We start from the raw sequence: 12,392 nt of genomic DNA on the forward strand, positions 1-12,392 counted from the left end.
CTCTACAGGAGTGAGAGGAGTTAATGGAGGACTGAGAGTAACTATCATCACCGGAGTTACTCTTGTGATGCTCCTCTTTTCGCTATTATAAACTATCCATTGTTGCTGAGTCAATTCTGACTCCTAGAGAACCAAAGGACAGAGGAGAACTGCCCCACAGAGGTTCCACAGTCATGAACTCCTGCAAGGGCACAGGTGCATTGAGATGGCTGACTTCCCATCTACAGTGGAATGCTTAACCACTGCACCACCAAGATAATTTCTCCTTCCTATATCCCTCCACAAACCAAAAATGGGTCTCATATAGATATATACGTAATTTCGATATAACTATACATATTATTTTAAATTATTAAAGTTAAATTATATACAAAGTCAATATATTTAAATATTTTTTCATTAAATAACTCCAGTGAAACTCCTTACAGACTACACTACCAGAGGTCCCTTTTATTTTGAGATAAGCGAGATACACTTTTAATTTGGATTAGTCTACTTTGTAAAGGGCTCTTTAGTACTATCCAAGATCAGCAAGAATAAGGAAGAAAATTCAGTGTATATCAAATGGCATTTACTTCAAAATGAGAGAAGTACTTTCACCAGGAAAGGTGCTAAAAATCTAGTAGGTAACTTCTTAGAAAATTTCAAGAATGACATTAATTAAGCACATTTTTGTCTAGAACATGATTAAAACATGCATATTTAATTAATTTCTAAGTTAACTATAAAGAAAATACAAATTTGCAATCACACAGAAAGTTTTAATTATCTTTATTTCTTTAAAGACCTAAGAGTCTTGAATTGAGTTAGCAAGACGACATCAAAGTTACTTAGATACTTCAAGCATAAGGCAGAGAATAATCTTGAATATTAATATAAGTACTTTTATCAATAAGTCAATTATTAACTGAACAAAACATGCACTACAGATATTAAAGTTTATAACAGTTAGAGTTAGCTCTCTTAAGACTGACACTTAAACAAATCAATATTAAGAAAATGAAGAGGTCTGCTAATGTAGCTTATATATAGCACTTTTAAAGAATCTACTCAATAAAAATTTGTCATAATCTTTAAAGATTTTTTAAAATTCAGTAAAGACCTATAATTTTCAAATTTCTGTGTGTCTTTCAATATGTATATACTTATTGATTTGTTACAGTCAGACTCAGAGGCTTCAGAATATAAACAAATATACATATGCTTGTGTTAAAAGAAACTGACAAACATAAACTCATACACACTCACACACTCGACAGATACACTACACACTCACACACACACACTTACTTCGGTCACTCTTAAAGTAAGACCTGCACTCAGAGAAAAGGTGGTACCTGAGCTGAGAGACGGGAAGGTACTGTGCTGGACTTGGGGACTCCTGACAGGCCCCAACTGTCCTCCCAGGTTTCCTATCATCCCCTGGGTAGCCAGAGTCATCTGGGAGCCATGCAAAGAGCTGTGAGAGAGGAGCTGTGACCCAGGACTGGGGGAGTCTGGGGAGAAAGGACTGGTGAAAGGTGGTGGGGATGTAAGTCCAGTACCGTAGTTTGGAGGAAATGGAAACTGTTGTGCATTTGCCTGGGGAATCCGGGGGTTGCTCATAGTTGCTGGTATCCCACCAGAAGCCACCATGCTTGGTGTCATATTCAACCCTTGTCCTCTCATCATCAAAGTTCGTTGCTGAACTTGCTGTTGCTGATGGATTTGTCTTTGTCGAAGATGCTGGTTCAGGATTTCCCTCTGTCTCTGGGCCAGCATCTGTGCATTAATGGGTCCCTGAAATTGGAGCAAGACATGGTGAAAACACCGAAAGTAGACACCGATTTAAAAACAAATTATATAGACTAACCAGTGGTTCTGTCTGAAGGAGGAAAAATTGGGTAATTATGTATGGAAAGAGTTCTAGAGCTGAATAAATGGTTGTTAATATATGAGCTTCTTGAGTTCTACATTAATGATATGCTTATTGAGAAATACCCTGTTATGGTTTACAAGGTTAAGTTTAATGTTAGTATCAGTTAACTTGGGACACAGTTACCTCAAGAACTTCTAAGTAGCACTACCCTTATTAAGAGTCAAATAAGTACTTAGAGTGTCAATCAAGGGACAGGCAGGCCCTAAAGGGAAACATCACAGATGACTGTGTCCAAGGTGTTATGCAGAACTTCAGTCCAGGCTGGCCAGAGTCAGAAAAAAGGAGGCAGAAGCGAGATGGTGTTAAGGACCTAGTAAGAGGTTCTGACACACTGAATGAGGGGAGGAGGAAAATAGGAGGGAGGGGAGGGGAGGAAGAGGGGGTGCAATGCTTATAGTCAATAGGAGGCACAAGGTTGTTAATGGTACCTAACAACCTGCACTGAGGAACCTTTCCAAAGTATTGAAGAGTTGTGATGTCAGTTTGAAGACTAAGGTGCATCTTATTTAGGCCATAGTCATTCTGATTACTAGTCATGCATCTGAGAAGTGGACAACGAATAAGGATGACAGAAAAAGAACTGACACCTTTGAGCCATGGTGCTGGAGAAGAGCACTGAACATCCCACAGGCAGACAACCAAGAGAATGAAGAGACATGTCTTAAAGAGGGTGCAGCCGGAGTGCTCTTTGGAGGCAAGAATGATGAGCCTTCACATACTTTGGACATGTTGCTAGGAGGGACTATTCCTTGGAGAAGGACATGATGTTGGGAAAGGTGGGGCGCTGGCGAAGGAGAAGACCTTCAATCAGGTGGATTGATATGGTGACTGCTGCAATGGGCTTTTGTATGTCAGGAAGTATGAAGATGTCCCAGGATAGGATTGGCTTCAGATCTTTTGTTCATAGAGTTGTTACGAGTTGTGCTTGATTTGGCGGCAGCACCCAACAAGAACAACAACAACAACAACACATAGCCCCTCTTTATTTACAGATTCTGTGTGCCAATTTGCCTAATTAGTAAAATTTATTTGTGATTTCCACAAACCAATACTCATGACATTTCACAGCCACTTTTGGGACATTTTCTGAGGGCAAAGCAAGAAAGAGAGAAGGTTAAATTCTTCCACTTGACATCTATGAGGTTATCTCATTCCACTAACAACAGCAAAGTTCAACAGAGCAGCAAACAACAAATGCTGGCAAGGTTGTGGAGAAACTGGAACCCTTATTCACTGTTGGTGGGAGTGTAAAATGGTGTAATCACTATGGGAGACAGTATGGTTCTTTCTTAAAAAGTTGGAAATAGAAATATCATTTGATCCAGCAATTGTACTACTGGAAATATACCCTAAAGAAACCAGAACTGCCACCAAAGCAGATGTATGTACACCTAGGCTAATTGCTGTGCTATTCCAAATAGCAAAAAGATGGAAGCAACCCAAGTGCCCATCAACAAATAAATGACTAAAGCAGCTGTAGTATGTATGTATGTATGTATGTATATGTGTGTGTGTATATATATTTATTTATTCACATAGTGGAATACTATGCAGCACTGAAAAACAAGGAATTAATAAAATATTATACAAAATGGGTGATAGTAAAGGACATTATGCTGAGTGAAATATCTCGTCACAAAAGGACAAATACTATATAATGCCACTGTTATAAAACGGGACTGACATGGGGATTGGGGGAAACTAAGAAAAGAGGGGATAAATAGTGAACACTGCATTGAAACAGATGAAGGAAAGAACTATTTAAAAGGAATATATGATTAGGTATTATTTGCAAGAAAAACATCCAGAATAAGAGGTGTATAGCAGTGTGGACTGGGCGGTGGGGAAGGGAGGGAAATGTGCAATGATGAAGGAATGGAAATTCAAGTTTTCTGTAAACTTTCGCTCAAGTATTAATAAAAAATAAAAATTTTGAAAAGAAATTCTTCTACTTGACTTTGTTCAGAGAATTCATCTTAGAGTTTGTCTTCCTCTAAACTTGGCAATGCACTTAAAATCCTTTTGAAGGCTGAGTAAGCCTCTTGCTATTTTACAACCCAGGCAAGTTTCCCCAAGGACCTGGAAGCCATCTCTCTGGGAGTACCCAGTGAAGGAAGACAGTGTCTATGACTCCTAGTTTTGCAGGAGGATATGGGTCCAACTTCATCTGGCATCTGGCTCCACACTGCAAAACATCATAAAGATGTTTTCTTTGGTAAAAGCAACTGGCAAACACAGGTGGCTATTCCAATTACCAGGTGAATTTAGGATGAACTACGTATGACAAAAGGTGCTGTGAAGTCCTCTTACTTGAAGACAAGTTGTTATTTTTCTTAAGAACATGTATGAAAGGGGTGGCCTTAGCTTGTCAAAAGAAAAAACTTTTTATATTTGCAACTCGTTTAGCTATGATTCCTATCATACCCAGTCTTAAAGCTTATTTAGTAATAAAACGGTTTTCCTTCTCTTTTCTGTTAGAGAGTTTGTTTGGGTTGGCAGGAGACTTCAGCTTTAAATTGTGCTTCCCTAACAATGGTGAAAAATTTAGTTGTCTCAGGGGGCTTTGGTGGCCTAGTGGCAAGAAGCTGCACTGCAATTCTAGAGGTACGGGGTTTGAATCCACCAGATCTTCTGCTGGAGGAGGGACAATCTCCTTCTGTACCAGTCAGATCCGATTTGACGGTACACAAAAAATAATAAAATTTAAAAAAGAAAAGAAGAAAAACTGAGTTGTCTCATGGTGCATGTTTCAATCTAATAAAGAAAGCAATACTCTGCCTCCTTGCTTCAGCTTTCATACTGTAAACAAGCATCCTTTTCATGATGCATTTAGGGTACATGTCCCACATTTCTGTGCTTTTTTTGTCGGTGATTTTCCTTAGTGTTCCCATGCTCAAGGTGGCTGTGACGTGCTTACGGAAATAAGCTTTGTTCAGGTATGAGTTATGGTGCTGGTAGCTACGAGTTCAGTCTTAATGAATCAAGAATAAATTCAATAACGTGCCCACACAGAAACACACTTTAAACAAGGTTATTCATTGATCAGTGGCAAGAAAGAGGTCCAGAGGAACCTACCCTGTATTTCCTCTAGAGCTAGAGTTCAGTATTTGCTAACTCAATGTTTGCGACATTACAGAACTATGGTGAACAACAATGATGGACTATACCTGACAATAAATGGCAACATTTAGGATCAAGTGACCAAGTGACAAGCTACATGGGTAACCAAGTGACATTATAGACTGAGTGCATTGACCCATATTTTGAGGCTTACTATTAAACCCAGAATGTGGAAAAGGAAGAAACGGACAGGTAAGTTAAGTGGATACAATAAAGAAACAGAACTTGAAAGCTGAGGCTGCCCAGAGGTCAGGTCTCTTACCTGTGTTGGTACTCCAGGCCTCAGAGTCAAATTCACATTTGAAACATTGTTGATTTGATTCATAATTGGCTGGCGATTCTAAATACATAAACAGGAATCAATACTTTTTACTAACAAGTTTTATTTCAAATGATCCTTCCCAAGTAACTGCCTCCCTAACCCCCTCTCTGCATGCTACTGGATATGAAATGCATATGTGGTAGCTGAATTCCTTTTTAAAGTCAGTCATCAGCTTGTAAGTGAGAAGTTATTTTGGACTATTTGGAAAACAGAGAGCAAGTGTAAAAGGGAGAGAAATTATCAGCAAAGGAAGCCAAGGGGAAGACAGAAAAGGCACTACCAGAACTTGGGAGTAAAAGGACAGCTGTTCTGCGCTGGAACGCCGGAGTGGAGAATAGAGGAAGAAGTGTGAAAGGGCTCACCCAAGGAAAAGTCTTTCCCCTCCAAACGGCGGAAGGAGACAGCCCGACCACACTGCATTGACTGTAGTGTCTTATCGCGCTACCCTCACTCTATCCAGCCCCAGCCACCAAACACCTGCCTTTCCAGAAGGCTCAGATCAAAGACTCTACCTGCTGTGCTTGGAGGCGATGCTGGAGCTGAAGTCTCAGTTGGTTTGGCTGGTTCTGCACGAGGCCTGTGGGCCGGAGGCCTGGTCTAGGCTGCATTCGGAGTGTGGCATAGCTAGGTCGTTGTCCCATGGTGTGGAAGTTCGGATCTTGCATCGGGGAATAGCTCCCTTGGGCCATCTGTGCCTGCGATGCATACTGCTGTGGGAAAACGGGGGCCTTCTGCTCCATTACGATGCTCGAATCCTGACTTGAGAACTGCTCTGGATCCACTGCTTGGCTCTGAAGAGAAGATCCCAAAGACTAAATAAACAAAACTACTCAAAGCAGCAATGTAAACATCAGGAACAGTATTTGTAGCTGGTAGTATATTACTTAAAGTCACTTTTAGGTTGGTCTTATTTTTATTTGTAGAAAATCTGATTAACAGAGCCAATTGTACAAGGAAGGTAGTCGGGTGGAGCCTGACTTGCAATGACGGGAGAGAAATGCATCATCAATATGTAAAGCCTTCAAGTCAATCCACTAATCATAGCCTTACCTAGTCTTTAAAATTACAAACTGTAGTAGTGTTTTTTGAGTAGTAGTACCTTGTGTAAATTATCTCCTTTTTATAGCTAAGCAAAAGTGAGGCCTTGTGTCATGAAGCAAGCTGAAAAAAAGCTATTTAGCCAGTAAAGTGTGCATTCCAATCCTATGTGACCTGGGATCTGGTTTGTCACACTACGGGGCAATGCTTTTATTATTTTTTCTATGGTTGCCAGAACTTCCTAAAATTTTACCACCATCCTCTTGATACATATTAACCCAAATCCCACTGCTGCAGAGCTGACTTCAACTTATAAACGACCTTCAACCCGGTTTCTGAGGCTCTTTATGAGATGTGACCATCTTTGCTTTTCCCTTAGAGCGACTGGTACATTTAAACTGCAAACATTTTGGTTTGTATTACAACAGATTACATTCTATGCCTCTAGGACTAACTAATACCTACTTAACATACTAAATGTGTTTGCACTTCTTAGGATTATTTTCTCTTTCTAAGTCAGAGTGGGAGAGGTATGGAAAACCTGGAACTTCTACAACAGGGATGCTTCAGATCCAGGCTCATATATCCGGGTGGAAAGTGGGACCTGTTCATGTTACTCATCCTTCTGTTCTAGAAGCAACTGCAGTGAACCTGATGTGATAATGGAAGGAGCAGAGAATTCCAGCACAAAGACAAATCATCAAGGATTTTTTGCCTATTAACCCACTGGGTCTTCTCAAACTAGTCTGTGTTACACAAGGCAGCCCAGGATGATGCTAAAAAAAGTGGACTGAGGCTAAGAAAAGAATTTCTTTGTTAAACTGCTGCTGACACTACACTCAGAAGTCTCTCAGTATTTTAAGTATATATTCATTTTTGACAGAGAAAAATTACAAAAATGTATAAATATGAAGAGTACAAATGAAATACACACATCCTGACTGCCTAATAATACTTCGGTAACTCACTACAATGACGCTGTAGTTATAGATTTGATTAGACAAAATGGAAATAAAAGTGGAAAAAAGAATAAAATTATTAAATGATCAAATGATCAATTTCAATAAAAACAACATTTTAAGTCACTTAGCAACCCCAAGGATCACATTTCTTAAATGTCACTGTGACACAGAGAACACTGAATGTTAAACCTAATAATACACACTAACGGCAAAGCCAACCAGCCACATAACAAAGATTGGAATGCCATTTCCCTTCTCTGCTATATGTCAGGTTACAGCATGTAACCTTAGTCGCAGCTTTCCATTTTGCAATTGTCAGTATGAATCGTCATGTTCTAACTCCCAGTTGTGTCTGATAAATTGTGGGAATTATGACAAAACTATTTGTAAAGCTTCACAGAAGTCTCCAGTGATTCTGCATCAGCTTCTCACAGGCCCAGATGACATGGCCTAAGTCTAAGGAGGAGCTCTCAGTAGGCATTTCTTGGGTAATAAGAAATAAAGAGACTGATGCCAAGTAAAGAGGAGAACAGTCATAAAGGTGGTAGATGACACTTCCCCCCTATTCTTTGTAACAGACAATGATGTACGACTTCATGAAAACTGCATATTTATGTACATTTTAAGACAGTTAAATTCAGATAGTACACATGATTCCATGAAGCTGTGTGAGGTTATTTATATTATTGTTATAAAGAACTTTTAATAAATTCTTATAAAAAATAAGCTAAGATTACTTCTTCATATTCCCATTTGTGTGTAAGGATCCGAGCATTACTGCGGGCTAAGTCCACACCAAGGTAAATGATTAACCAGTCACATTTATCTCTAAGAGAATCCCTGCTAACTTATGTGCACTTAGTGCTAACTTATATAACTTAGGTGTCCTTTAGGTATAACTCGTCTATGACCTTCAGGTGAGCACAATGATCACAAAAGACAGAAGCTTCAAGAAGAGAAAGTTCTAACTTGTCAGGGTAGTAAAGTTCTGATCTCTGCTTGCTGGGCAGCCATTTCTAGGAGGAAGGGCAGACACCTGGTCAGGTGGATTTAAATTTCTGCCTTTCTGTTCAATAACCCAAATCATATGGTAAGGACATCCTCAGCTGTCATCCACTCTTGGGCAAAAGTTTATGGACACTGACAAGGAGTGTAGTGATGGGGAGAAAGAAAAAGAGTCAGTCATCATGAGGCAAAAAGTATTCTAAGGAAAACCCCCCATACATTATTTGTAAATTAAATAAAATGCATCTCCCTGTCCCCCGGAGAATGCCTGGACCAAGCAGCTTCCTCACTGTACCCACCTGGCTGACCAGCTCGGGTATACCCAAAGCTCTGTCAATTTCCTCCAGGCCATCAAAGTTCCGCAGGGCCAAGTACAGCTGATCCAGGAGGGCCCCCTCATCACTTGGGGACTCTGATGCAGGATGTGGACACATCAATTCATCAGGAGAGTTGCCAAAGGGCTGCCTGTAAGGAGACAAACACAGTCTTGGTCCTCTGTCCAGGAAAAAAGTGGAGGAGAGGACAGGTGGGTTTATTTCTTCACTATCACCTGTAGAGCGTTCTGGTGGCTTAGTGGTAAGCAGTCGTGCTGTCAGCCTAAAGGCACGTGTTCTAATCCACCAGCAGCTCTATGGCAGAAAGATGGAGAATTGCCCAACATGTGAGTGCCCCTGAAAAGCTGCTGAAGAATCAGCGGAGTAGGTTCCAACTCAAAGGTGCACCTGATCCAAGCTATAGTATTCACAATTACGTGCTATGCATCAGAGAGTCGGACAGTGAACAGGGATAACAGAAGGAGAATTGATGCCTTTGAGCTGTGGTGCTGGAGAAGAGTGTTGAATATACCATGGACTGCTAGGAGAACAGGTTTATCTTGGAGAGGGTGAAGCCAGAATGCTCCTTGGAGTCAAGGATTCTGAAGCTTTGTCTGACATACTTTGGGCATGTTGCAAGGAAGGACTGGTCCTTGGAGAGGGACATCATGTTTGGAAGAGTGGAGGTGCGGTGCAGGAGAGGAAGGAAGACCCTCGATGAGATGGATCGATTTTGTGAGTGGAGTGGTGGGAATGAGTGTGTTTGAGATGGCGAGGTAGGCACAGGATAGAATGGTGTTTAGGGCTCTTGTACACAGGGTCCCTATGAGTTGCAAGTGACTCGAGGGCACATAACAACAACAACAACAATATTAACAACAGTGTCACTTGACTTAAAAATCTGGTATCACAGTACTAGCATATCTTAGAATCAAATGACTATCTAAAATAATAGAGGAAATTTACTCAATGCCTACTACAGGCATGACTTAATCTAGGAAGCAGACCTAGTTTATATTCTTATTTACTCCTATTTTAGAAACGGCAAAGGTGAGTTTTAAAGAGGTTACATCACTTATCAAAGTTTTCACGTTCAGAAGGCAAACATTGTGAAGATGAGACTCAAATGCTGATCTGATTCCACGGCCACCTATTCATTTTCACTGGTGAGTTTTATTCGCCTGCAGATTGCCAGGCAAGTTCTCCTTGGTCAATTTGGAAGCTCTGCTGAAATCTGTTCACCAGAAGTATCCCTACTGAGTAATTTTACTATAAGTGGCATTGCTTCATTTGACTCACATACATGTGAACGCTGGACAATGAGTAAGACTAAAGAAGAACTGATGCTTTTGGATTATGGTGTTGGCAAAGAATATTTAATACACTATGAACCTCCACAAGAATAAAAAATCTGTCCTGTAAGAAAGACAGCCAAAACGTTCCTTAAAAGGATCAAGGGAGCTCTGGTGGTCTAGTGGCAAGAAGCTGCACTGCAATTCCAGAGGTATGCGGTTCGAATCCAACAGATGCTTTGCTGCAGAAGGAGGGGCAATCTCCTGTACTAGACATCAGTTTGATGGTACACGTATACGTATACACACACACGAGAAATTTTTTTTTTAAAAAAAAGTAAGGATCAAAATGTTTCTCAAAAGTGATTGTCCAATGTACTTTGGACAGGTTATCAGAGGAACCAGCACTTGGTAGAGAATGTTATGCCTGGTAAAGCAGAGGGTCGCTCAGGCCTAAAATTTCAGTTCCCCATCGTGTGTGTTCAATAAGGCATTAATGGATATATACATAATGTTTTAGCTCTATATTAAATTTCTATTGGCCTCTTCAGAAGTGTTGATCGTAAGTACCTCTGCTCAAGCCTGGACCTATCCATCTGAAGAGCCCACCCTCTCTAACTTGCCAGCAGCAAGGTTGCAAGGCTCTTCACGGACACAGTCTCTCAGCTTTCCATTTGCCTGGAGGTCAGTTTCAAAATGAAGGAGAGGAATAGTTTCATGCCTTTCTAAGACAACTTTATCCTTGGAAAGATCAGCAATACATCCAAATGCATAAAACAGCTACTAGTGCAACTTTGTAATTACACCATTTCCTTTATAAAATAGAATGCCAAACTAACATAGGAATTTTTAGCTTCTTTACTTGATTAAGGATCTCTGTAAGCCAACTTTCCAGACACTTTCATCCCTAGTTTCCTGCTTTCGGTCTGATTCTCCAACATGCTGCTGCCAGGTTCTTCCCCAAACACACCTATTTATTCAAAGTACACCAGCCTTATTAAAAATTATTTGTGGTTTTTTAGTTTTAACAGAAAAATATCGACATTCTTGGGACAAGGTGGTAGAGGTGGATTTCAAAGATACACAATTTAGAAACACCTGGTCTTTTCAAACCTAACTTCCCAGAACTTTGCTACACACAGTATGGTCAACCTTCCTGTTTCCAGAACATGCCACAAACACCACTCTATTTTTTGGGGGGGGTGGGGGTATATGTGTACCGTCAAATCAGATCTAAATGGTACAGGACGAGATTGTTTCTCCTTCTCCAGCAGAGCATCGGGTGGATTTGAAGCGCTCACCTCTGGGATTGCAGTGCAGCTTCTTGCCACTAGACCACCAGAGCTCGCCATTCCACCATTCCCCACTCTTAATTGTACATTTTCATCAGTGTTCAACATGCCTCTGGCCATAGCCAATCCTGACCAGCCCCAGAACACTTAACTGTAGTACATGACCTACGTTCAACTGACCTTGACTCTGGTGTTCAAAGCTTCAGAGAAAGACTTCATGGGAGACAGAACAGGAATTATGCCTTACATTTTTTTGTTGTCCCACTGCTTACACATGCTCAGAGGTAAGGATGGTGAGACTTTGGCCACGTCATCAGGAAAGATCAATTACCAGAAAAGGGCATCATGGATTATAAAGTAGAGGCTCAGCAAATCCTAACTAAAACAGACTGAAATGATAGCCACACACCAACAATTGTGAGAGAGAGAAAAAAAAAAAAAGCCCAGGACTGGGCTTTTTTTTTAAACTTTTTAATTTTATTATTTTTTGTGTGTGTACTATCAAATCGGATCTGACTGGTACAGGAGGAGATTGTCCCTCCTTCCCCAGCCAGAGCATCTGGTGGATACGAACTGAGCTCCTCTGGGATTGCAGAGCACCTTCTTGCCACTAGGCCACCAGAGCTCCCTTTTTTTAAAAAAACAAACAAACACCACCACCCACCCACAACCCCCCCGCCCCGAAAAAAACCCAAACCAAAAACTACCACTATTGTTTATCATGATTTGAGTAAGTTTAAAGAGCAGATTGGTGTTTCAGTCAACAATTCACACACACTTGTTTTGTGACACTGACTTCAATCATGACGGCATTCATCCCACTTCCTCCATGTGTGTTTTCCACCCTCCTTCTTTCCTATTCCTTCCTGTCATTTGAGCTTTATCCTTCACCAAATGATGACCTTTTGATCTTGTATGGTTGATTTTTTCAATCTTTGTATGGGTGTGTTTTTGTTCACCTTATAGCCCTGTCTAGGATTGGTTGAAAGTTGAGTTATAGGGGGAAGTTCAGTTCCAGGCTTTAAGAGTGACCAATGCCAATAGTCTTGGGAGTTCTTCTGGTCCTCATGTACCGATCCATATCTACTAATCCTTATCAGTATGTGTGGTTGGTTGTTTTACTGTTATA

At 40.6% G+C, this 12,392-nt stretch overlaps 1 protein-coding gene across 1 annotated transcript in view; it reads right to left on the minus strand.

Annotated features, from left to right (window-relative positions):
- The window catches only part of NCOA2 (nuclear receptor coactivator 2), a 348,889-nt gene that overhangs the window by 9,944 nt on the left and 326,553 nt on the right, over window positions 1–12,392 (minus strand). Inside the window, exons 16-19 of the mRNA XM_006880449.1 lie at window positions 8,665–8,830; window positions 5,873–6,151; window positions 5,301–5,378; window positions 1,545–1,779 (exon numbers count right to left, since the gene is read on the minus strand). Of these exons, the coding sequence (XP_006880511.1) occupies window positions 1,545–1,779; window positions 5,301–5,378; window positions 5,873–6,151; window positions 8,665–8,830 (758 nt within the window). The remainder of the gene's footprint in view (window positions 1–1,544; window positions 1,780–5,300; window positions 5,379–5,872; window positions 6,152–8,664; window positions 8,831–12,392) is intronic.

Source organism: Elephantulus edwardii, unplaced genomic scaffold (genome assembly GCF_000299155.1).
Source record: "Elephantulus edwardii isolate Elephantulus edwardi_28Jun2011 unplaced genomic scaffold, EleEdw1.0 scaffold00008, whole genome shotgun sequence".
In the NCBI taxonomy this organism is placed as follows: domain Eukaryota; kingdom Metazoa; phylum Chordata; class Mammalia; order Macroscelidea; family Macroscelididae; genus Elephantulus; species Elephantulus edwardii.